At 39.5% G+C, this 27867-nt stretch overlaps 1 protein-coding gene across 1 annotated transcript in view; it reads right to left on the minus strand.

The window, feature by feature from the left end:
- Positions 1 to 1750: 1750 nt before the first annotated feature.
- Sepsecs (Sep (O-phosphoserine) tRNA:Sec (selenocysteine) tRNA synthase) overlaps positions 1751 to 27867 on the minus strand; it is a 28339-nt gene continuing 2222 nt past the window's right edge. Inside the window, exons 3-11 of the mRNA XM_055623829.1 lie at positions 26583 to 26701; positions 25809 to 25967; positions 24986 to 25139; positions 21407 to 21509; positions 16006 to 16135; positions 15775 to 15866; positions 7993 to 8086; positions 6408 to 6498; positions 1751 to 2957 (exon numbers count right to left, since the gene is read on the minus strand). Coding sequence (XP_055479804.1) covers positions 2654 to 2957; positions 6408 to 6498; positions 7993 to 8086; positions 15775 to 15866; positions 16006 to 16135; positions 21407 to 21509; positions 24986 to 25139; positions 25809 to 25967; positions 26583 to 26701 — 1246 coding nt within the window. The 3' untranslated portion in view covers positions 1751 to 2653. The remainder of the gene's footprint in view (positions 2958 to 6407; positions 6499 to 7992; positions 8087 to 15774; positions 15867 to 16005; positions 16136 to 21406; positions 21510 to 24985; positions 25140 to 25808; positions 25968 to 26582; positions 26702 to 27867) is intronic.

Here is a 27867-nt window from a genome sequence, read left to right on the forward strand (position 1 = left end):
GGAGGACTTTGCAGCCAGCCCTGAAGGTACCTGATAAAACAGGGTCAAATGAAAGGGGAGGAGGTCCTCCCCTATCAGTAGACTTGGAAAGGGGCAGGGAGGAGACCAGGGAGGGAGTGCGGGGTTGGGGAGGGAATGAGGGAGCGGGATACAGCTGGGACACAGAGTTAACAAAATGTAACTAAAAAGAAAAATAAAATTAAAAAAAAAACAAAAAACTGAGTTTTATGACCTTAGGATCAACCTTGGAGCCAGGAGGAACAGAACTGGAATTAAAAGGAAAGGGTTAACAACCAAAATTGCAGTGGATTGTATGCACCAGGGATAAAATGTCATACCAAATCTATCATCCACATGTGGGTTCATGTGATTTATCTTCAATTAGAATTATTATCTCCTCAGCAGCTGAAGCCCAAGAACTGCTGCTACTCGGCAGATGAGGAGCATCTTCAGTTTCTGGACTCTGGCCTTTCTTAAGCAAAATGATGATCACACAATATAGATCCCTTGTTCTAGAAAATCATTTTGGCCTGATGCGTAGGAAGCTGCACTGCCAGCACTTCCATTGGCGGCATCCTCTGACGCTTGTGGGCTCCTCGGAGACGGGGCTTCTGGGGCTTCTTCTGGTCTACAGAGCAGTCCCAAATCCACACAGAAAAGAGCAAAGACTTTCAATCCAAAATTTACTCCCATGTGACGAGTCACTGTCGCTACCCAAGAGCCACTGTAGTGCCCGGCTCCCAAAGGCAGAGTGCAGTCAGCAGCCACCTCGCTGTACTCAGCCTGGACATGCATGTGCACCAGTGGCTCACCCTGCCCCGCTTACACACTCCAACAGCATCTGCTTGAGCTCACCTTTACAAACCCTCCAAGATCACACACAAGGAAGAACACCCCTTCCTTTCCACACAGCTCAAGCCAATACAAGAGATAGAAAGCATCACTGTTTCTCACTGCTGCTGTTTTCATTTGTTGGCCACCTACTTCACTGAAAAGAGGTCAGCACATCCGGCCCATTCTGTGGGGAGAATACGTTCGAGGAGAAGTCAGTGAGAGTTTCACTTCAGACAATGGCCTCCTCTTTGGAAAAGCAGGCCAATCTTTACTAAAAGGATCCTCCTGCAGCATTTAATATACCACGAGCAAATTTACAAAGGCATTTGCTCAAATGATTTCTCTATGAACCCTTTTCCCTGTGAGTATGTCTTGGCTGGAATGACAGGCCACAAAGCAGGTCTGAGAAACAAAGCTTTGGCATGGTGTTGTCACCAAGAGGCCTCACTAATCCCCTCGACTAGTTTGTTTGTTTATTTGTTATAATATGTGTATATTACAAGTAAACAAACAATATATACACAAATAAACTATATACATATACACACACATACACACACACACACACACACACACACTGCAACAAAAATCACTGTTAGAGCTCCTGGGCCCAGAATTTCAGAGTCATTCATACACACACACACACACACACACACACACGCACGCACGCACGCACGCAGAAAGTAAACACACTCGTTTGCAGCACTGTATCATTTTGACTTCCTTAGCAAGAACATGTTCAAAACCAGGCATATTAACTAGTACCTGAGTAAACCAGTCAGTTCACAAAAGCTGCTTAGAGGGAAGATAGTATGTAGAATAAAGTTTTCAGTTGCCCAAATAGAAAAATGAGAAGGTACCACATAAAACAATTTATAATAGTTGTCATTCAAAAGTCTCTTTGAAGTAGACTTGATAACATTCAGAGCTATCTTTTTTATTTTTGCAGTCACGTCACTAAAATATGGTCTAAAAATGTATAATTATCTGATTTTATAGATATGTGAACAGCATGACGCACTTAAACAAACCAAGCTATCCATCACATCGCTAGGTGCAGCGTTTCATGGGACCACTGACCTCCATGAAGCCCATCACGAATAGCAATATCAGGCATCACTATGGCCAAGCTGCGATATAAGGCAATTTGGAAACTCCTCTTTACTGAGGAGCTCCCTTCTTTAAACTATTGACATTCTGGATTGGAGAATTCTTTTGTGGAAACCTTGTGTTAGGCAGTAGGTAAGATATTGAGCAGAACTGCCAGCTGCTGCAATTTAATGTCACTAACACCCTCTTTGAGTCTTTACATGTTGCTTATATACAACCAAGCCAGTCCAGTTGAAAATACCTGCTCTTAAGCTTGTGTCTTGGCTCTGCTTCTTTGGGAAATGTCCCTTCTATGGGCACAGCGACAGCTAAACAAACATCTAGTATTTAGCAGCATTAGAAACAGATCTTTCTCAATTCTGTGTGATCAGAAACCAAAGAAATCTTTGAATGCTGGAGAATAGCTAAGAAGAAGCACTCTGTATTTCCGTGAGAACTACATGTATCTTTACAGTTTATATTAGCAATAATCATCTGAATTGTGTTGCTTAACTAATAGAACAACCAGAAAATGATCACTGCAACAGATCATTTACAGATTATGTTATAATCTGTAAAGATCATAAAGACCGAGGCATTCTAAGGATAACAAAAACAATCACCAATGGCTACCCTCAGACCAGTCCGAATATTTCTTATAAAACTCTCAATTCAAAAACTTGACAGCATTTAAACTGTTTGTGTGAACTGTAGCAAAAAGAAACCTGTGTCATGAAGAACAGTGCTGGTCCATGTTGTCCTCCGTGTTACCTCGTTTTCTAGTCACCTCTTCAATGCCATCTTCAGCTTTCTTGTCATCCTCAACTCCACACATGCCCCTTGCCTTATTTTTTTCTTTTTTTACTGTCGTTAAGCACTTGTCAAGTCTCTTTATGAACAAGTCCACATCCTGTGTCTTCATCCCTATGGCTGCTGCCGCATTGAGGTAAGGACAGGAGTAATTATCTGTGTGGGTCATGAAGCCTCGGAAAGTGTAGCCACTCACAGTTTGCACACTCCCAAGAGGCACAGCCCTGAAAGAAAAAGATTTATCAACCTGACGTGTCTGGTGAGGTTAATAGGAGCCACCCAGAAACAAGACACCTGTCTCACTAAGCCATACAGTCACCGATTAAGAAGCTAAGAAACAGCCATAAATCGTGGCCTGTGCAAACAACTGTCAGCTTAAAATGAAACTGTAAAATACAATTGCAAAATCCTGCCTAGTGATGAGCAATTACTCAGCTTCTGTAATAGAGAGCAAGAAGCTCATCTTCACATCTTCTTCAAAGAAGTAATAAGAAATTTAGTTTTGTGCCAAATCTAGAATCTGACTTCAACTGTGTAAGCCAAAATGCTTTGGTTTATTGTCACCTCACCAAATGAAAACTTCAGTCATACAACCAGCACAGCTCAATGAAAGGACTCACAGCGGATTTTAGGAACTATGTAACTGCGTCAGTGGGTGGTGACCAGCTGACAGCAATGGCCACCAACAGCATATGCATTAGGCCGACTTCCATGGCATCCTTAGACACAAGGAGATTTCTAATTTTTCACTTTTTAAGAAACCAATTATAGGCTGGTCATGGTGGTGCACAACTTTAATCCTAGCACCAAGAATGCAGGTGCCAGCAGATCCTTGTGAGCTCAAGCTCAGCCTGGTCTACAAAGCAGGTTACAGAACAGCCAGTGCTACTACATAGAAAAACACTTTCTCAGAAAAAAGGAGAGAAAAAGAGAAAGAGAGAGAGAGAGATCGAAAGCATCAAAAACTACTCGGTATTCAGACAGTTTCTCAAGTTAAAAGCTGAACTGAGCTAAGTTTTGTTTTTTTTAAATAAGCTCTCATTTAGCCAGGTGTGGTTAGCACTGGAAGAGAGGAAGAAGTATCCCAAGGCCAGCCAGGCTATATAGCAAGACACTGAATAAAAACAAGACAAAACAAAACAGGACAGAGGCATGGCTAGGTGGTTAAGAGCTGTTCTTGTGGAGCACCCAAAGGCCCCAAATTCCATTACCAGTTCCTGTGTCTGTTAGCTCACATTCTACCTTTGACTCCAGATCCAGGCAAATCCAATCTAAACCAAGTCTTTTGACACAGGCATTTTTATCCTCTGCAAATGTAGTGCTTAAATAAGAATAGCCCCCATAGGCTCATATATTTGAATGCTTAGTCATCAGAGAATATCATTACTTAGAAAGATGAGGAAGTGTGGCCTTGTTGAAGTAGGTGTGGCCTTGGTGGAGGAAGTATGTCCCTGGGGGTGGGCTTTAGTCATCAGGGAAATGCAAATCAAAACAACCCTGAGATTCCACCTTACACCCATCAGAATGGCCAAGATCAAAAACTCAAATGGCAACACATGCTGGAGAGGATGTGGAGAAAGGGGAACCCTCCTCCATTGCTGATGGGAATGTAAACTTGTACAACCAACTTTGGAAATCAATCTGGCTCTTTCTCAGATAATTAGGAATAGCGCTTCCTCAAGATCCAGCTATACCACTCCTAGGCATATATCCAAAAGATGCTCAAGTACACAATAAGGACATTTGCTCAACCATGTTCCTAGCAGCTTTATTTGTAATAGCCAGAAGCTGGAAACAACCCAGATGCCCCTCAACGGAGGAATGGATACAGAAATTGTGGTACATTTACACAATGGAATACTACTCAGCAATTAAAAACAAGGAAATCACGAAATTTGCAGATTTCAGAAGCACAAACCAGGACCAATGGCTCTCTCTCCCTTTCTGCTGCCTGCAGTTTACAATGCTGAATTCTCAGCTACTTCTCAACATCATGTCTGCCTGCCTCTTGCCATGCTCTCCTCTATGATGAAATTGGACTAAATCTCTGAAACTACAAGCAAGCCCAAATTAAATGCTTTCCGCTGTAAGAACTGCCATGGTCATGATGTCTCTTCACAGCAATAGAATAGTGACTAAGACAGCTACTCAGAGTAAATGTTTTCATAGAGATGTATATAATGAAAAGCATTTAGAATAAGATATATTGTTTTTCTCTAATGTAAAATAGCTGATTTTGATGCCATGTACATATGAGCAGAAAGTATGATAATACTTGGTCAAGAATGGCATAAATCTCTGAGTTTAGTGTTTGGTTAGTTTTTATTGTCAATCTAACACAATCTAAAGTCAACTGGAAGATGGAACCTCAGATCAGATTGGCCTCTGGGTTTATCTTCAGAATGTTATCATGACTGCTAATTGATACAGGTGGTCCTAGAGCACTGTGGACAGTATTACTATCTCTTGGCAGGTGGTCCTAGACTGTTTAAGAAAGCTAGTGAACATAAGTGAATGAACTAGCCAGTAAGTTTTTTCCTCAGTGGTTTCTACTTCAGTTCCTGCCTGAATTGCTACCCTGACTTCCCTCAATGATGGACTATGACCTGGAGTATAAGGCAAAGAAATACTTCCCTTCCTAATTTGCTTTTGATCAGAGTGTTTTAATCACACACAAAAAAGAAATTGAACTAGAACAATTAGAAAACAGTATTTCCTTAGCAACATTTCAACTTGAAATTGGTAGTAAATATGACATATTTTACTATCATAACGTGATATACTGAAGATCATCTAAGAAACCTACACAGAAGCTGGGCCTATGAGGGAGGATGAGACAGGAGGCTTGCAAGTGCTAGGCCTGACTGGACCATACAGTGAGTTAAAAGTCCAGCCTGGACAGCTGGTGAAGCCTTGTCTGAAAATAAAGAATTGGGAACGCAGCCATGGTCAGGTGCTTAACCACCTTGCCTCGGGCCCTAGGTTCCATCCCTGAAACTGCAGCAGCAGCAGCAGCAGCAACAATCCATCCAGAGAGGTCCTAAAACCAGCCTCCTGTCTTCCTGCATTTTGATCCTGGAGTCCAGAGGTGGGGCATTAACAGCCTTACAGGTTTGTTACCTTATTGTTCTTCGACTACAGAGAATTCTCAGGCACATCTCAGTATATACTGAAGGTCTACTGATAGGAAGTCCTTGATTAAACTTTTTATTTTTAAGAAAAGCCAACACAAGCAATCTTATTGGAATAAAACTTGAAAGTCATTATGTGGTAATGGGCTGGGTAAAAGAGACAGACAAAAGACACCAAATCACTATACAGGACAGCAAAGGGCAAGAAGGACTAAAGAAGGCAAAGCCAAGCACCAAATCCCAGTGGGTACTGAGGACAAACGATAGCCTCGTTGTCTTAGAGAACACTCTTTTGCACAGCTGGGCTTTCACTTGGTGGCATGGTCATAAGTAGCACCTGCCATTTGAACTTTCAATATCTTAAGAGTTTAGGAAGTAGAAGTAGAGCTTGGAAGTCATAAAATTAGAGAAGTCCTGAAAAAGCCATTAGAAAAACCATAGGATGAAAACAAAACAGGTCACAAAAGCTACCCTGCCCTGCTGGCTAAGGGACGGACACATACAGTGACACTGAAAGCAAACTCATTTCTTCAATCTACTCACCTGGCTCCAGAAACCTGTCTGATAAAAAGCATCGAGCCAAGCTGAGTGACAGTTTTGTCTTGGTGTCCATCTAGTGTCTCAAGTGTCATAGCTAGGATAAAAAAAAGAAATTCAATCAGCTTTTGGATTACAAAAACCCCTCAAGACAAATAATAATAAAGAAACTACTTTCCTTCACTGCTCCATGGCACAACAGCACTTTACTGTACTTGATAAATTATAGCAAGTGTTATTTCCATATCGACAAACATAATTTTGAGCAAACGTTCACAACCATGGACACAATCCCCTATCTCCCTTTTAGAAAGTTAATTTTCCAGCTAAGTACATGAAATAATGATGTTTTCAATGGAGGGGCTAACTGAATTTAACCGAGTTGGAAGAACGTAAGCAATGAGGTTATGGAGTCTTTTCTCTCAGTGCAGTAAAATCAAGCTTAACCTCCGCACGCTCAGACGCAAGCCCATTCTGAGACCATGTGGCAAACAGCACCCTTGGCGCTCCACCACCGCCACAGCCATCATTTCCTGAAGACTGGCGTGGCATACTACACACGTAACAAACATTATCTCAACTAGTCTTAAGCAATTCTGCATAAGAATCTAAGAGAGAGGGAAAACGGACTGGCAACTAAAACACGGAAGACCTGCTATCCCAACTACAAAACATGACCTGCTGTGTGGGCAAAGATCTGGAGGCTTTCTATTAGGTGTTGGTGCCCACGTGGTTCTCCATGATTGCCTCCTTTAAAAGGCTTCAGTTATGATTCATTTTCCTCAACTGAATGAGAAATATAAAACATATTCTACTTCCACATATTCACAAATTAATTATGAAGTTTTTAAGTTACTTAGGTGTGTAAAAGTCAATTATTCACAGTTTTGGTTTTTGAGCCACAGTTTCTCTGTGTATCCCTAGGTGTCCTGGAACTCAAGGCCTGCCTCTGGGATTAAAGACATGTGCCACCACCACCTGGCTCAATTAGTCACTTTTGACAAAAGCTTTTTATTTAGGTACTTGTTTGTGGGCATGTGCACGTATGTTTAGGTGCCTCAGGAGCCAGAAGAGGGGGCTAGAGTCCCCAGAGCTTGAGTTAAAAGCAGTTGTAAGCTGACCTTGTCAGAGCTGGAAACTAAACTCACATCCTCCAGAAGAGCAGCAAGCATTCTTAACCACTGAGCAGTACCCTAACTACGTGCCAAAATACTGGTCCTTGTATTAGCAAATCAATTCACAATACAGCTCTTCCTAACATGCAGAAGCTGAGGGAAATAAGCAAAGACACTAAAAACGCGATGCTGGTGCTCTCTTAACTAAGAAAACTGTCATTATAAGAAGCAAGCCCTAAATTACTATCAACATATTCATTATATTTACTATTGTTCTCATTCCCTCAGTAGATAGGTTTTACCTTGGAGAAACATTAACACATTTCTAATGATTAAGTAAACTTCTGGTTACCAGTTTATACTGAGATAGATTTAGAAATAACAGCACAATTAAAACAAATTCACTGTTTCTGTAAATGATAACTTCCTCCTAAGAATATCTCAGAAATATTTTTCTATTAAGGAAAAAAAATTACCTAGGGATATGGGGTTGTGAGGTGTCTCCAGTAGTCTTTCATTATGGGTCTCCGCCAACTTCTTTAGTTGGATAGATAAATAGACAAACATTTCCTGAAATAACAAAATATCACATTTAAAAGTCAAATAAATAAAATTCAACCTCAATGCAAAAATCTGACTGGGATAAAGTGTATGCTATTTACCATCTCATCCAGGTCATAATACAGTGCGATTCAGAACCACTGCAGAGAGCAGAAGTTGGAGGAAAAGCCAGTCCCAGCCCACTTGGGACTGGTCTTGGGCTATCATATACCTCATCTCTGCAGAAATTCCCAAGTTCACACTTCAGAATTATTTTGATTAGAAGGGCAGCATGTTGTTAAGTTGCCCAGGCTAGAGATAAGCTTTTGATCCTCCAGTCGCAGCTTCCCAAGTAGCTGGGATTATAAGTATGTACTGACACACCTGGCAAGAGCAAGCATTCTACCCAACTAGCCATCCACTTCTGGACACAAGACCAGCACAACACGCTTCACCTCCAACTCCTCTGTCCTCTGCACTCTGCTGCAGAGGACAGAATGGTTCTTTACACAATAATTAGTTCCTGTCCTTCTCAGGTGACTTCCTTCTGTAACTTCTTAAAAAAAAAAAATCTCTTCAAAGCTACAATGGATCCATTTAGTATGCAAGTTATACAGTAAGAGGTAGTTGAAAATGTACACGGCCATGTGTGTGCATGTGTGTATCCCCAGGTCAAACCAGCCAGCATGTGTGTGCAAGGTAAGTGCTCCACTTCTCAACATTAATCTCCTGGCCCAATCTACTCTGTTTAAGGCTAAACAGCTAAAATTCACAATTCTCTTAACTCAATCCAAAGACTACCATGACTAAAACCAAAACGTTTTCTACTTTTCCAATAGCAGAAAATGTAAAAAATGTTTCTAAGGCTAAATGTCATACATAAGAGACATGGTAGCATAACTGAGTTAGTAGCTATTTAAGTTAAGTTATTTTCTTCTGCTTCTTCTGAAAAGGTGTAAAATAAACCTGCCCAAGTAGACCTACAGTTAGGTTAGTCTACCTTCACTGACCTCCACCCATGGTCAAGCATAAGATCTGAAGAGGAAATGACACTTTCAAGTTCAAAGGCCACAAAAGCTGCTTCTGCTTCCTCCCTACAGTCGCTCTCTCAGAGCAACTTTTCAGGTCCACAGATGAGCAACTCTATCTGGTTAAAGATAAAGACTAAGGGAGGAGAGAGAATGCTGTACAGTTTTATGAATTACCAGTTTTCTTACAGCTACAAAGGCTTCAACCCATGACAACAATATGTGTTTTATATTCTCACTTAAAACATTAAACTAAAAATCATTCTTAAATTTTGAGATATTTTATAAGAACAATTCTTAGCATGTCAGAATCATGAAATATTCACTAAATTAGTTCTTTTTATAACCAAAAAGTAAAAAAAAAAAAATCACAACTGACAATCTGTTAGTTGTAGTAAGACTTCCTCTTGTCATAAATATATATGTGTGTGTAATATATACATAAAACACATAAAATCGTGATCATGAGCTACTGAAAACATAAATTATTGTCAAATATTTTAAAAATGTTACATAAGGGTGTTTGCCTGTATGTGTGCTGTGTGCTTGTACCTGTGGAAGCCAGAAAAGAGTGTAGGATTCCCTAAAACTAAAACTGGGAGACCCCACATGGATACTGGGAATCAAACCCACATCCCCTGGAAGAACATCTCTTCAGACCCTATTTTCAAGTCTTTCTATCCTTTGGGCTTACGTTAAACAGTGCCTACATTTTCAGAGCCATGTAGAGCAGTAACTCATCTAGCAACTAATATTTTCAATTGACTACTTTTCCAAGTATATTTCTTATCATTCAGTACTTGCCTGTATCTCAAAATATATCCCTATCTGCAAGCTACGTTTGATAACAGCAATAATTGTATATACAACCACGAAGGATCAGTATTCTACTTAAGTTTCTACTTACATCATTTCCTATAAAATTCATAATTTCATTAAACTAAAACATAATTTGAATACATTTTTTGAGAAATATTTAAGACAACTGTGGTCATTTTCAGAAATAGAATGGAGAAAGTTATGTGAAAAAGGATCTTTTCTTGGACATTTTATCTAAAGATTTTCCTGGATCATCCCAAACCAATATTGTATACTCCTTCAAAAAGTAGAACATGTAAGAACCAAATAGACGTAAGTATACCAAGAATGTTATGGCAATTAGAGCAACTCAAAATCTCTTTTTGCTTAAGTTTCTAGAAGTGGAATTCCTGGGTTTTGTGTGTGTATTTTCATCTACTACAAAGTACACAGGTTGCTAATTTTAAATGCTCTGCATTTTTAGAAAACACAGCCCCTATTTCCATACAGGTATGAGATGCTAATATTTCATTATCTGTACTATTTACTAAAACCCTAACTTTCATCAGTAGGTCTAACACTTCCAACTCTCATTAGCAGGAATAAATCTGATAAGCAGGAAATACCCTTTATAGATCCCTATGTCCCCATAGCAACAAGGAGATCACCTTTGCCTTTCACTTATCATTAAGCATATATTAAAGAAACAAAGTTCTTCAGTTATGTACTTCAGTGCTGAAGCCCAATCTTAAACAACCTTCTCTCTAGTGTGGCTGTCATGTCTGTAGAGTGGAACTAATGAGTAGTTAATCTGTACCTGAGCTAGGGTTTTGTTTTGGTTTGTTCTTGTTTGTTTGTTTTGTTTTTTGGAGAAGAAATGTTTCCTCAGTGACCCCCCCTCAAGGGTACCTGCAAATGTGACTGTGAATACATGGTTATTGAAAAAAACTGAATTTGTAGATGTTCAAGCCTAATCCATTAGTAAGGTACTTTTAAGCAGGATTAAAAGTTACTTTAAACAGTGATCTATCAATCACTGGCTAACGCCAGCAAAATCCAGAGGCTGAGACTTGTTGAGACCTGGTCGCACCACATAGCCTAGACTATCCTTCTCTTCTGAATGCTGGGGTTACAGGTTCAAGTCCCCATCCCTAGCCAGAACTCAGTTTTAACTGTGAACAACATCAGGAAAGAAGTCTTTATATTATAAAGATAATCGCAAGGAAACTAAATCCCATGTATCATTAGTGCTAATATAACTCAACTTTTAAAACTTATTTTCAAATGAAGTTCATTCAATAGAAAATAGTTACAGTATCTTTCCTGAGCGCAGAGGTTGTAGTAGGTAAACTACTACCTCAAAGTACAATATTGGACTGTACAATGGTCCATGCAGTACAGTACAAAACGTCCTATTACTATCACCACACTTTAAGAATATCTTTCAGGAAAGTGTATGGCTATCCTATACTAACACTTAGCTAAGCAGTTTTCACCTGATGCATGATGGTGCTATAGAACTTGTACTGTTTTCTGCTACAGTTAAATCTATAACTGACATTTATTATAAAATACTCTGTAACGGAAGAAATTTATAAGCAACCCAAGCAAATGTGTGTAAAAAGATCTTACTTACAAGAAATGAAATAATATTGATTTTCTATGTCCTTTGTGCTGTATTTAACTTCATTTTAGAAGACTTTCATTACAGATAAATTGAACCATATACCTGAATGCTAATGTCAGCTACATTTCTAGAATAAAATCACAAAACCTTACACAATAGTTCATGATGTTAATAAAAAAGGAGCCGAATTATATTAAGCACTATCTTTTGTAAGGCCTCTGGATTGCAAAATGGTCCAACATGTATACTAGCCCTCGACAGAATCCTGATATGTGTACATCACTAAGCCGTCCAGAGGAAGTCTCGGGCTCTGTCTGTGAAACACACTGCTTCATGTGATGGCGTGAGCAGAAAATGGTAATCCACAGCTGGCTCCATAAGGAGCCAAGGAACGGGCACACGGGCAACGGCATGGCAACGTACCCACATACACAGATGTCTACAGCTGAGAAAAATGGCACTAAACATTGGGGGCTCTACTGTGGCTGGCACCAAGAATCTCCACACACTCAGTAAGGCTTGCCTCAGCGGCAAAAACTCTGCCTTAGAGTTGCAGAAGTCCCATTTCCAAGCTCCAAATCAGACATCTGCAAGAGATTCAAGAATTCCACTTTTAGGGCACAAATGTACCACTGCTTCAGAATTTGGCTCTGTTACAAGACACTGATGTTACAAATCTGGTGCTCTCCTGGAACATGGTTTGTCCTCAAAGTTTCAGCTCACAACAGCTACTCTACTACATTATACTACTTCTGTGCTTGTCCACATACTTGCAACAATAAATGGCAGTCTGCCACCCTGTTCAGCAAAGCATTCTTCTCTAAGGAGAGCTGGGCAAAATAATGGGCTTCTCTGGAAACAAGGCAAAAAGCAAGGACAAACTTCTAAGGCTGATCTTTCTTTTTGCATAAAGAAACTCAGAGAAACAGTGTCTTGTATTTTAACCTCTTTTCTTAAAGGCCTCTTCCGTTCAATTCCTGGTCATTCCTCCCCACTATAAAGCAGATGCACTGATGGGGAAGGGGCTAAGGGCAAAGAAGCTCAATTCACACACAAAGTTCCATTCTCTCTGATCCTTTCACCCTTCAAAAAGCAAGGCTTGAGAAAAGGCATGGCTTCAAGCTGAGTTCTTGTCTGCCTCTACTATGACAAAGGTAAAGCCTTTTTTAAAGAGGTATAGCTGGAAGAAATAACCTCTAAAAATACCATTGTGGGGAATAAGGGCACAGAATAAAAAGAAATCCGAAGTTTTCCTTTAACACTCCTTTTTTTAGCACGTATAACAGCAATAACATAAAACGGCACTCTCAGTGATGGTTTATAAATAGCTCTGGCTGGCACAAAATAGCTTTGCCTCAGCTTCTCCACAGCTGAACCAATAAACTACCATGATGAAATGTTCACAGCAGAGAGAAGTCCACTTTGACAAAAATAAATAAATAAATAAATAAATAAAAATAAAAAAGGCTACATTTCTACACCAAATCAACAAAACGAAACAATGTTTATGCTACATATACACAATTGTGGTTACGGAGGGCATCAACATTTTCTGCAGAAAGACCTACTGGGTGAAACACTAAAGAACAATTTTATTTACATGCAATGTCGGAGTTCTCAGACCAGCCTTCTAGTAGTCTGAAAATTACTCCATTCTATTGTCCTAAATAAATTCTATACAAAGAATTGTAAATACAATCAGTTAGTGCATTTGAGAGCTTCTCGGGTTTTTTAAGTACCTCTACTAGACAGAATGGGAGAATCAAGAATCAATCATCATCTTTATGGCTCACATGCCAAACATGATGGGATCAATCCCTCCCTCAGTGCTGTCTCAGTAACTGCAAGTATTAGAGGACAATGGTAAGACAGAATACACAGGGGCCTGAGCAGCACCCAGACTAGGACTTCACCAGCATTCTGGGACTTGCAAATGGCTAGCCAGTCCTTGGGCTAGTAAGTTTTCCCAGATCACAATTTTACATGCAAAATGGAGACAATTCCTACCACATGAACTTGATGAAAACTGCATCAAAGAATAGATATAATGAACCTAGCAGAGGACCAGTGGCATGGCTTAGCAGGATGCGCAAGCCTGACCACTCGAGTTCAATCTCTGGAACTCACATGGAAGGTGAGAACAACTCCTGAAAGTGTCCTCTAACCCCACAAGCACAAACTCATCACCTGAGGATCTTGGTTGTATGAATAAGGTTTCTCTAAAAGATTGTCTTCTCTTAGCCATAACAGTCTATAACAGTGACAGCTTTCGTGAGAGCATAAAACTATAGTTTTATTCCTACGGTGTAAAAGCTTGTTGTCTGGTTTGGCCAAGAACAATTTATACATGGTGAAACTTCAAGTGTCCACTTTCCAAATGTGCACATCTCTGAATTTTGAAAAACATACATAGCTTTAAAACCACTTCCACTAAAGACATAACTGTAAGATATCTCACCACTCCCAAAAGGTGCTTCCCCGACCCTAGCCTCCAGTACCAATCTGTTTTTCTTGCCCCTGTTTCTTCTACCTTTCCCAAGGTGCCATATAGATGAAAGCACATGAGAGCCTTGTGAGTCTGCTTCATGCATTTATTGTGATGTACTGGAGCCACTTTGTTGTATACCTGCAGTTTGGTCCTTTCCATTGCTAAGGGCACATGTGCCAGTGTATTCCTCTGTTCATCAGAAGATGGATATGCGTGCTTCAAGCGTTGGGCAATTATAAACTGCATCATTACAAAAAGCACCCAACAACACATTTTTATACAAACTCAAGCTTTCGTTCTCTTGAGCAAACAGCTAGAAGTAGAACAGCTGCTCTGTGTGAGTTACGTTGCTAACTTTTAGGAAGGAGCCATAGTATGTTCTAAAGATGCATTACATTTTACATTCTCATCAGCAGTGTCAGCCTGCGTCAGGATTCAGTAACATCGAGGTTGTATTGTTGCTTTAGCTGTGTTTTGTTTTACACTAGCCATTTCTAATAAGCATGTAAGTGTGTAATGAAAGGTTGCTCACTGTGGTTTTAATTCGCATTTCTCTAAGGGATGGCCGTGTAAATCTTAAGAAATATTCTCACAATTTAAAAAGTAAAAAACTACTTGCCCATGGATTAATACGGAAAGGAAGACTGAAGTAAAATGCCACAAAAAACTTAAACATCAAATCTGTTTGAGTAGTAAGACTGTTATGGGATCTATGACATAAAGCTATGTCCATGCTTTAACCTATATGAAGTACATCCAAAGGATTACAATTGCTAGTTGGCACCATAGGCTATACAGACACAAATGCCATGCCAGGGTCTCTAGCACTCCTAGGTAGATAAACACTTTAATCTGACCTGACCCATCAACAATTATGGAACTGTCTCAAATGAAGCTTTTCTGCCTTGGCTTGTTCTAAACAAGACTGGGTCTCACTATGTTGGTCACAAATTCTTGGGCTCAAGAGATCCTCCTGTGTCAGCCTCCCAAGTAGCTGGGACTACTACAGGCCCACACCACCAAATTTGTCACTTTTTATCACTTACAGCCAATGTAAGTCCCGTGTTTCAGCAACCGTAAAAAGGATCTGAAATTTCAATATAAAAGGCGGCAACTCCTACTGGCTCCTCCCAGGACTAGCCTGGCACACCTCAACAAGCCATTAGCCTTTCGAGTCACTCCAAAGAAAACCTCCCCATTTGTCTTTCAAGTGCCGCTATGCCCGAAGCTGTGAGAGATGCCTGCAGTCCCAGCACTCAGGAAGCAGAAGCAGAAGGACTGTCCTAGTTTGATGCCTGCCTTGTCTACATAAGCAAGCACCAGGCCAGCTAGGGCCACACAGCAAGACTCTGTGCTAAATAAATGAATGAATAAATAAATTGGAGCTAGTGAGACTACAAAGCAGGTAAAAAGTACCTCCTCTTAAGCCTGGTGATCTCATTCAATCCCTGCCCCCACAAATAGTCCTCTGACCACCACACATGCATGGCACATGCACATGAGCACAGAAATAAATATTTAAAAAATTGTTTAATAAAAATTAAAAAGTAACATAAAAAGGAAAGCCCCTTTACCTTTAGGTGACAATTGAACAAATAATTCCAATACAGATGTTTGTAAATAACAAATACCAAAAGTAAAAGTAGTACTTCTGAACCACTCCTCAGCACAGGACAGACAGGCTGATTATCTTCAACTGGACCAATCACAGACGACAGTGGCTCTGACCTGAGTGACACAAAGTGCCAGCAGCACTCAGCACACAAGCAGACCTCACCTTTCTTTCCTTTAACAGCTTCTTGTAGCCACTGGAGCCAAGTGACAGCAAGGTAATAAGGACATCTAAGGATGGTGAAGCTGAAGCTCTCCCTGCAAACACACAGACAAGGTATGTGAGGGAAGGCTGGCGGAGGAGGCTCGGGAAAACATGAGTCAGTACAGAAGGCTTTGTGCACATGCATTTTTGTCATTTTTGTCCAGTGGTTACTTAAAAAAGTTATCTATTTACCTGGATACATCTTGCTGATTTCCTGAATGAAGACATCATTAAAGCCAGCAATTACAGCACCACCTACTGGAACCATAAAATTTTTGTCCAAGCTCTGAACAAAAACGTCAATTCTACCAACCCGAGCCCCCTAGAATCAAATAACATGTGAGTCACACGTTAGTCACCAGGAGGACAGACAACTGCTATTACCAACATAGGCCACAGCAACAACAACAAATCATAGTGTACGAAATGATACATACAAGCTCATTTTCATTCCCGCATTTGCAAAGGCTGCTACTAATTTTACCTTAATTAAAAAGTAAAAAGAGTGTCCCTAAAACAGTGTGTAGACATTTGTGAAGGATTGCAGTTGGCTCTGCACAGTGCGAGTCCAGGGTCTCCAGAAGTAAAGCAAGCTCTGGGCGGTGCTCATTAGAAGTGGGACACCCGCACTCAACAGTCAGGGTGCTCTCACAGCTTAATCACCAACTTGTAAACTCTGTGAAGCAGGTGGGATTTCATTACCAGTGAAGTGGGAATCTCTGTGGAGCAGATTTTTACCTTAAAACTGAGAGAGAGACAAAGCAGTTCTCCATGCTCTGCACCTGTGTCCTTTTATTTGACACTAAGGTCTACAGTGATTAATTCAAATACTGGCATTACAACCTAATGAACTACAGCCACCAAAGTGCTAAGCAGCTCAAAAATTAAGCAGCTCTCTGATACTTGAGATAATCTACTAATTTTTTTTTTCTTTTTGAGATTTGTTTGTTTGTGTCTCAGGGCTGGACAATGACCCCAGGGCCAGGCAAGCAGTCAACTGCAAGACCAGCCTTTAAACAATAAAGTCTGCTTCCATAATGGCTCTGGTGACAGAAGAGAAGCCAAATTTTACGCTTTTCATTCACCAATGGCAATTTCATCTGTATATGTATATTCCTGGCAGTTAAAAAGTGATGCTTCTCCATAACTTGTGATCCTTAACATCGTGATCTTAGATGGTCTCATTCCACTGCAAATAAACTCCAAAAGAAGTCTAATGCCCTGGCACAGAGCTGAGCATGGACCTATGAGAAATGTGGAACCAAGTTCTTCTTCCCATCCGACACAGCTATGACCTTCTGTCTAATGTGCTGCAATTTTCTCCTCTTAAAAATGGAGATACTATCTAAATTTCAACTCACATAGCTTTTTCTTTATCTGCAGCCACAGATTTTCAATCTGTAGTCACAATCTACATTCCTATTAATATTATAACCACATTTGACCTTCATTCTCACACTTCCTGCCCACCTCTGTATCTCAGGGAGAATGGAAATCGCAGATAGCTGGTCTAATCTGACAGACCAGATGTGGGCAACAGGTGGAGGTGGCAGAAGCCTGGAAGGAGAGCAGCCTTCACAGAGACATCACCTGACTGTTTTCAGCCTTATTCTTGCCATGACTCTTATTTTTTCTTTTATTCGTTTATTTTTATTAATTAAAGTTTATTCACTTTGTATCCCAGTTGTAGCCCCCTCCCTCATTCCCTCCCAACCTCACCCTTCCTTCCTCATCTCCTTCCCACGCCCCTTCCCAAGTCCACTGATAGGGGAGGTCCTCCTCCTCTTCCATCTGACCTTAGCCTATCAGGTCTCATCAGGACTGGCTGCATTGTCTTCTTCTGTGGCCTGGTAGAGCTGCTCCTCCCTCAGGGGGAGGTAATCAAAGAGCCAGCGACTGAGTTCAAGTCAGAGACAGTCCCTGTTCTCATTGCTAGGGAACCCACTTGGAGACTGAGCTGCCCTGGGCTACATCTGAGCAGGGGTTCTAGGTTACCTCCATGCATGGTCCTTGGATGAATTATCAGTCTCAGAAAAGAGCCCTGTGCCCAGATTTTTTGGTTCTGTTGCTCTCCTTGTGGAGCTCCTGTCCCCTCCAGGTCTTTCTATCTCCCCCTTCTTTCATAAGATTCCCTGCACTCTGCCCAAAGTTTGCCCCAGAAGCAGAAAGACACACATGGTATATACTCACTTATAAGTGGATATCAGATAGAGAGCCTCTGAAAGACTCTACCCAGCAAGATATCAAAGCAGATTCTGAGACTCATGGCCAAACTTTGTGGTGACTCTTATTTTCTAACAAACTATGAACAGAGAAAAACCCACCTCCCTCAGGAAGAGGGAGCAGCACAACAAAACTAACAAAACTAACAAAACAAATTGGGAAAGCACAGCAGAGGGCACCAGGTGAAAAGTGGCTGGGAAGACTGTCTAGGCTTTCTGAGAGAAACTTGAACCTGAACTGGGAGTAGGAAGCCTGACAGGAGGAGAATCAGTATTCCAGGCCACACCACCCTCACCATGAAGACTGCACACTCCATCACAAGAAAATAAGTAGCCACCAGGCACGGTGGCACTCACCTCTAAGCCAAACACTCAGAGAGGCAGAAGCAGGTAGATTGCTGTGAGTTCAAGGCCAGCCTGGTCCACAAAGCAAGTCCAGAACAGCTAAGTCTACATAGAGAAACCCTGTTTTGAAAAAACAAAAAAGAGAGAGAGAGAAAGAAAGAAAAAACAAAACAAAACAAAACAAAACAAAACAAACAAACAAAAACAAGTAGCCCACGCTAGATCTCAGGAATGTTTAACACTCCCCACAATAAAAGAAAAGAAAAGGCAGCAGGCAGAGGCTGTGGGGAGCAAGCTGCACCCTGTGCTCGCAGCACGAATTTTGGTAACTCACACACTAATGGGAGCACAGAGATCTGCTGAATGAAATGACAATCAGGCAAGGGCCAAAGGAACAGTAACACTCTGCTCGAGTTCTTAACACGTGAAGTCGCTGCTTTCCACACTATGGAACTTCACATTCCATTCTAAACAGACAATTCCACACACACGTTTTTATAGCTCTACCACATGGCTCTCTATTAATCTGTCCTAACAGCTCAAATTAAGCATTTCAGTAAATACAAGAAATGCACTTCTTCAGTCTTCTTATACATAACAGAATATCCTATCTGCTCAGAACGAAGTCATTCTAGAGCATCTTTTGAAACTGCTCCATTTTAGAGATGACTGTTTTCTTCACTGATCACAGTTACTGTAATACTGTTTTCTAAACACTGTAGTTTCAGTGTGCTGTAGTTAAGGGGAAATCTGGGCCCTGGTGACAGACGCTGCTATACAAGCTGTTCTGCAGCTATGAGACCTCAGACCAGTCACTTCAACTACTGAGCTTGTTTCCTCATACATGAACACGAATGATGAAAAGTACACCTTAGCTTGTCAGGATTAGGTTAAAAATATTCATAGCCTGATTGGATACCTAACATGCACGGTGGTTCCTTGGTAAACTGCTTATTCAGCTATGACTGAAAGTTAACTTTATTTAGAATGCCATTACATAGCAGTCAGAACTCAACAAGATTCATGTAATTATGTGGTTTAAACCAACAGTGCCATGACCTCTCCTTATATAGGCCAATTTGCAGAAATGTTTATTTGCTATTTAAAGACGAGTTATTTTAGAAGGCAAATAATACTGACAAGACAGCATCCACATTTGAGAAATACCTCATACACATACAGATGGGATGACGACAAAGTAAGGCACCAGGAAGAAGGATCCCAAGAACATCTTTCACCTCAGCTGCACAGCTCCTTCAGTCTTGCTCTCCGTAAGCATACCATCCCATTTTCTAGTATTCAAAAATTTGCCGTGAGCCCCATAGCACTGAACATTTCTCAATCAGGGAACAACCTCTGAGTAATGACTTGTCTGGGCTGCTCGAGCCCGAGGACCAGATTCCAATCCCAGCACCCTAGAGCAGCTCACAAAACACCTTCAAGTCCAGCTCCAAGGTAGGCATGCAATGCCTCTTCTGACCTTCACATGCCATCTGTCTCCCACTAGCTCTCTCACACACACATTAAATGAATAAGTCCAAATAAACCTTTAAAATGACGTGGTGAAAATAATATAGGCATGTGGAAAGTATAAGCACATAACTAACAAGGCTTGAAGTATTTTGTTAAATGTACACAATGACTACAACTATGTGAAAATAGCACATTCACTGGAACAGAAACTGTTCATTATAAAACAATTAAAGGTGCTTATAAGATAGCTATGACCATCTGCTGCTTCCTTTCATAAACTTTTAGAGATGCTCATGCATTTGAATTTTAAAAACATTAAAGATACGGGGTGGGGAATTAGGGTACAGAGAGATGTCCCCATGGTTAAAAGCACTTGCCACCAATGCTGACAGCTGCAAATTGTCCTCTAACTTCCATATATATGCTATAGCACACATGTGTTTAAATGAACACCACACACACACACACACACAAATAAATGTAGTATTTTTTAAGTATTAAAAATTAAAGAAAACATGAGAAATAGAGAGGCATAAAAGTGAGTCATCTGTGCAAAGTGTTTTCAGAAGCTATATCACAAAACACTGTATGCCTTTCTTCCACTCCATACGCATCATACATGATCCAATCTAGACCTGTAAGGGAGCCTTCAAAACCTAAGGAATGACAAAAAGGCACCAAAGAAAACGTAAGAGTGAATAAGTAAAGATCCAAGAGCAGCAGCTACTAAAAGATTTTTCAGATCCTAGAAAACATTTAAATGTTTTTTTTTAAGATTTGAAACTTTTTTTTTTAATTTAACATGGTTCATTCTTACTCTTCCTGTTTTTTTCTCCACATAAAATATAATCATCAATATAGTTTTTTAAATACTGTAATTCAATACATTAGAAGAATGAACATCCTGGGAGCAGGGAGGAACTCTCAGGAAGTTGAGAATATCATCTATGTTGACTCAGGACCATCAAAGCTATTTCATAGGTGCTGGAAAAATGGTTCATCCATTAAGAATACTTACGCAACCATGAGGAAACCAGAGTTTCGATCCCAGAACATACACAACAATTCAGACGTTTTCCACACACCTAAAACCCAAGCTCCAAGGAGGGTGAAGAAATGAGGATTGTCGTGGCTTGCTGCCTTTCAGCCTAGCTGAGAAAATTCAACCCACGGGTTCAGGAGAGACCCTGCCTCAGTAGAATAGGAGAACAATGAAAGGACACTCAGCACCCTCTTCTGTCCCCCAACTGCACACACAAGCACATGTACATACAGAGTATAGGTGTGCATACACTTACACACAGACAGGCAGGCACATAAAATGCATGCATAAGCAAGTAGACCTTTAAAAGCTACTATCCAGTTACCATCATTTACCTAGGAATAATAACCTTCACTAAGAGAATACTGGATACAAAGTTTCTAATGCTCCCTGAAGTAGGGAGAGCTAAATAAATTGTACTGCGATAGGTAACACTGTATTTGGGTACACTATACTGTATCAGGAAAAAAGTCATAATCCTATAGTATATAATATTAATATAATAATTCACCTGCTGAATGAGATGCATGCACTTTGAAGACTGTAATCCATAAGCGTTGTTGACTACATGCGGAATGTCATAATTAGCACAAATCACAGCCAGTTCTTCTAATCTACAAACATAAACATTTACAGAAAGATATACTCACACTGTGCTTTATAAATAATTACAGAAAGTCTTTATCAATAGTCAATCTTAAGGTATATCAGGGAAAGGGAGAAGGGATGACAAACTGAATCCCCTCTGTAGCATCTTTACATATAATTCACCAGCCTGGAAATATATAGCAAGCACTTTTGGAAAACATAGCAATCCTTTTAATATAAATGAGAAAAACATATTTATAAAAGCTAATGACTTGGGAGGCAGAGGCAAGAGGATCTCTGTGAGTTCCACGCCAGCCAGGCTTCATAGTGAGACCCTGTCTCAAAGGAGAAGGAAAAAAAAAAAAAATCAGCAGAAAAGTTTATGATGGTAACTTTTAAATAATTTCCAAACTTTTCACATATAAGACAAAGTCTACATGAGACCTCACAATGTGCTGTGATTGATTCTGTTCTTACTGCTTTGATTGATCACCATATAAGAGCAAGTACTGGCAAAATAGTAAGCATATCTGGAAACCTTAAGAAGGCTCACAAATTAAAAAGAATGCACTTTCAAATAGACCTTAACTTAAAAAAAGAAAATTACAACAGTCCTGTACCAAAAGTCACTGACCACTGACACTGCCTAACAACTTAGAAACATCCTTTTTAAAAAATATCTGGGTTTAAGCTCTACACTTCTTTATTCTTTTCACTTACACCTCTCATATGAAGGCAATTTGAGATCTCACTTATGTTAAGTACAGTAAGGAACCACAATACAGTGGAGGTTCCTTCTGAAAACACAATACTAGTGACTAAAACCACCTATAAAAAATGTCAGCACACTGCAAAACTATAACTAAATCCTGTGATTCAATTAAACTAATTTTTAAAAATATTCTGTTTTGAAAGCAAAGCATTTTAATATTTCTTTCCAAAAGGATTTAAAATATATGGCATAGGGAGGGAGAGGCAAGAGGCTATCTGTGAGTTCAAGGCCAACTGTTCTACACAGTAAACTCCAGGTCAGTCAGAGATATACAGCAAGTAATGACTGGTATGGTTTTATTACTAAGCTATGCATGACCTAACTTTTTTTTTCCCAGATATGAGCAGGTATGTTTTAAAACAATAAATGGGAATTAGATCAAGTTCATCGATCAGAAACTTTTAATTTGCTTCCTTCAAGTATTATGAATTGTGGTGGTTTAGATAATAATGGTCCACACAGGCTCAAATACTTGAATGCTTAGTCATCAGGGAGTGGCACTACTTAAGAAGGAACAGGTGGTGTAGCACTGTTGGATATGTGTCATAGAGGTAGCCTTTGAGGTTTCAAAAGCTCAAGCCAGGCCGAGTGTCTCTTCCTGCTGCCTGCAGATCTGGATGTACAACTCTCAGTTATTGTCCTGCTCCAGCACCATGTCTAACTGCATGCCACCATGCTTCCTTCCACGAATATAATGGACTAAACCTCTGAAACTATAAACAAGCCCCAATTAAATGCCTTCCTTTATAAGAGTTGCCATGATCATGCTATTTCTTCACAGCAATAGAACACTGACTAGAACATAAACATTAGGGCTGGAGAGATGGATTGGTAAAGTGCTTGCCTTGCAAGCATGAGGACCTGAGTTCAGTTTCTCAGAACCCAGCAGCACATGCCAGTAATCCCATCACTATGAAGGCAAAGACAGGACAATCTCTGGGGCTTGAGGGCTAGCCAGTCTACCTGAAACAGGGGCTCCAGTGACAGACCCTGTCTCCAAAAAATAAAGTGGAAAATTATAGAGGAAGACATCCAAAATCAACCACTGGGGCACAGGTACACAAGCACACACACTACACCTGACTCAATCAATACCAAAATTGCTTCTGCTACTAACAAAATAGACTTGGAATACACATATATTCTCCAGAAGATAAAACACGCTTTTTCACGTGCGTGCTCTAATGAAAGAATGCTTTAATAACTTTCTTGAAAATAAGATATCATAACATTAAACTTATTTAAATAAACAAGACTTGTAAGTAGCTGTAAATGATCTAAATGAATCAGATATTTTAACAGGACATAAAAATATACTAAATAAAAGGCAAAGAAAAGCAGAAAACAGATTTTCCATGTGAGTCCCACTATATTTTAAATCAAAAGCTAGTTTTAATAGCCATCAGAAGTGACATTCTTTTAACATTTCTTTTATATAGATTTCCTCGTCAATACTCCCCAATAATTGGCCAATTAAAAACAAAATAAATACTACACCACTAAAATTAAAGAATATAAAATCAGAAATTCAAATATACTACTAACTTTACATCTCCATTTTCATAAGCCTCACTCATAAAAAACATTTATTACATCATACAACTAAAAAGTAACAAATGACAATTTGCTGACTGATAAACGGTCCTGATTCTTTTTCTAGCAGTTCTATGATGCGGTATCACACACAATGAGAACATGGCTCAAAATGAAGCAAACTCCTCAGAGAGAAATAATTCAACTAATACAAACATCCACAAGCTGTTTTGGGAAATGAGGTTTATTTCTATTCCATTAAAGATTTCTTGATATCAAAATTATTAAAGAATACCATTTTTTTAAAATTTTGATAGAAAATTTAAATGGTCATTAATAAACTACTAAAGCATACTTAGTAGTAACATAATTTTTAAACAGAATTCATAGGTTCGTGAATGACACAAGACAAGTTTTCAAGAGCATGGCTTCAAAATGATCTTTTAAAATTTGCCTGTAAGATAACATGTGATCATCACTGCCAAACAATGTGAGTCTACAAACACCAGAGCTTAGCAACCAGAGTTCAAAGTCAACACAATTTTTATTAATTATTAACACTTCTGTTAAAAGTACTGAAATGAGACCAAACCAGAGATTCTAGCAAAAACAGGCATTTCTGTTAATAAACTTAACCCCAATGACATTTTCATAATAAAAAGTGTGTAGCTATCTTTTAGAAAAGTGAACATCTGCCACCTCCAGGGCTTTAATTTTCCTAATTTACATTATCTTCAAAATATGGACAAGCACTGAACACACTTAGTTTTAATCTCCCAAGCAAAGAAAAGTAAATAATCCTCAAGTATTTATAATCTGTTAATGACCATAGTTACTACTTAGCAAATGAATTGCAAGGCCAAAGAAACAGAGCTGGGGAAAACCACTAAAGCCAGTATTTCACTTGGAAAAACTTAAGCGATGAGGAAAACAACATTGAAAGATTTGAAACAGCAAGAACAGGACAGCAGACAAATGAGAGGACTAAGGTTTAGATAAATGATGTTCACCTCCATATCAGGTGTTTTTCCTTCAGCATCAACTTCTCCAACTCACTACAATAATTTTCCCTGGGATTGACCTACGATCTTAGGCTATTATATTTACTATTTACTACCAAATGTTATGCTTGAGAATTAGTGGACAGCATTTTATTCAAACAACTCATGAATGAACAGGTAAAGACTGGTCAGTTACCTATCAGGTACCCTTGGAGCAAAGCAGGATGTAGTAGAATGAATGCACAGAATAGAGTCACGGCCAAGCTCCTGGATTTTAGCCTCCACTGCAGCCAGGTTTGTGCGCAGCTCGTCGCCTTCCAACACATTTTCTATCACCACAGGTTCAAAACCTAACCAAGTCAACCAGAAATCCAAGCATTAGTATCAACTAAATATGAGAGGGTTCTAGAACTCTAAGAAGCAATGGACAAGCTTTTCCTCCGGGAATAAAGATTCTAGCTCAGAACTTCCATTAGTCTGCAACAAGGCAAAACATGAAGAACAACTACACAACTAGAACTGGATCATCACCGCCAAAAAAAAAGGAAGAAAAAAAGAAAAAGAAACCTGCTCATTCTCTAAGAACATTTCAATTTCATTTATTTCAGAGATACATGTGAATAAAACTTAAGTACTAAAATAATTCACACCCATAAACTTTACGTTTCAATACACACACACACACACACACACACAACTACAATTAATTTCAGTAGCCTGGAGATCACTGACCCATCTCATGGACCAAGAGTTCTTCAGACTTTTAACTGAAATATTGCACTTTACTGGCATATTATTAAAAATCACCCAATAAACAATGATACAAACTTTAATGGTAAAGTTAAGTATCCACAAGCTTTAAAGTTGCATAAAACAAAGTCTGCGCTAAGTTTTATGACTACTACAATTTCTTTAAAGCATGAAGTATATTTAATTTTTCATTTGCTTATCTCCATATAAAGATCTGACTTCTCCCATTGGAGGTTTAAAATATCACATATGCTGCATATCTTCTTTACCTGCAGTGACCATGGACTTAAAGCAGGACTTCTGGTCTATCCGTGGCCATATAATATACTTGGCCTTTGGTCTTTTGTGTCGTAATGTTAGGAAACACAAGGTTAGACTCATCCCAGTTGCCATAGGAACTACAAAGCAACTGGCCACTGAATGAACACCTGCAAATAAAAAATAAAACAATTTATTATCCCATTAATTTAAAAAGAGGCCAACATCCTTCTGGAAAAAAAAAGACATATTTCCTTTATGAAATAACACTAACTATAACCCTGGTTTTTCTCATTTACTTTCATGAAACTAACTCATTGTTGAAGCCTTTAATCCCAGTACTTGGGAGGCAGAGAAGCAGGCAGATCTCTGTGAGTTTGAGGTCAGCCTTGTTTACATGGTGAGTTCCAGGTTACACAGAGAGACTCTGTTTTAGGAAAGAAAAAAAAAAAAAGGACAGAAACATTGTAATTTTCAGGGTGAAGGTAGTCTTTAATCCCAGCAGTCAGGAAGCAGACTCAGGTGGATCTCTGAGCTTGAAGCCAGCCTGGTCTACAGAGTAAGTTCCAGGACAGCCAGGGATTCACAGAGACACCCTGCCTCAGAAAACCAAAGGAAAAAAACAGTCATTTCTCAGGTCATTTCTCATTTTCTATCTTATTCTGAAACAGGTTTATATGTGTGTCCTTTTAAAAGCTACTCATATTGTTTTTGAACAGATATAAGTGCAAGAAACTAGTGTGCTGTCTACTCAGCAATCACATTATGATTGACATGATACATACCAGCCAGCTTTATGATATTAAGCATCAAAGAATTGGTAATTTTGTTCAAGAGGCTAGAGCCTGCAGCTTTTGGTTGCACAGCAGAAATATCACCAGATCGTCCAATTCCATGGATGAACCTAAACAAAAACAGGCAAAAAAAAAAAAAAAATGTACAAATACATTTGGTGTTCAAATAATCTATACACAAGCTTCCAAATATATAACCAAAAACTAGAAGAGGCAGTTTTCTGCTGTTGTAGCTACACTTTATAAAGGACTAATGTGGAAGTACCTTAAGCTGAAATAGTTTCATTATGCTGTAGTAGATAATCTCCAAAGACCACCATTATCATTTTCTTTTCTGATGTTGGTCCACACCAAGAGATACAGTTTAAATCTCCTCCATATCTAAATCTAGATTAGGGGAAGGGGTTGTCCTACTGACTTGCTTGACTGGGAAGAACCTCTGAGTTCTAAAAGGTCATAAGAAGCACTAAAGTCTTCCTGGCTTCTTGAAGGCTTTGATGATGTACACTGTCTTCCTAAATCCAGCTGCCATGTTCAGAGGAGCTCACATCACAGGAAGAGGCAATCTGAGCCCTCAGCCATGTACCCAAGTCATTTTTTAATAGACTGCCCACTCTAACCTTCAACAAGACTATACCAGAAACTCAAAACACTAAGCTACTGAGCTCAGTTAACACACACAAAATGAGGGGGACTAATGATCGTTTTCAGCCATTAGCCTTTGGAGTGATCAGTTTAAACCCATGGTACAGGTAACATTCTATTCCCTCCTTCCTTCCCCTACCAGAACAGTGGGACAGAGTCCAACCTGAATGAGCTGATGCTTCAGAAACTGTCCTAATTCATTGGTGGTGGTGACAGCAGTCTTCTGAGATGGGATCTCACTAAGTAGCCCTGGCTGACTCTATACTTTGGATTCTCCCCACTTTTTCTGCTAAGAGATGGGATTATAGGCAATAGCACCACCCCCAACAAAAACTTTCCCAAATTTTTAAACTATTTTTTGAAATGAATGTACAAATCTACTTGCCTTATATGGTTCTACACACTTAAAGAAATCTCTGAATACTAACGTTAAAAAAATCCTTCTGTCAGCTAGATCTCTTACATTCAATTACACCAGAAACTGTGATGAGGACAGAATCACAGAGCACCAGTACCGTACTTCCTGACAGGCACACCTAATGTATAAACATTCTATACACATTATATATCAACTGGGGCATTGCTAGAAAGGAAATCTGCATCCATATTCATTATCATCAGTTCTGACTGC

Source organism: Psammomys obesus, unplaced genomic scaffold (assembly GCF_907164565.1).
Source record: "Psammomys obesus unplaced genomic scaffold, mPsaObe1.curated_primary_1811, whole genome shotgun sequence".
Taxonomy (NCBI): domain Eukaryota; kingdom Metazoa; phylum Chordata; class Mammalia; order Rodentia; family Muridae; genus Psammomys; species Psammomys obesus.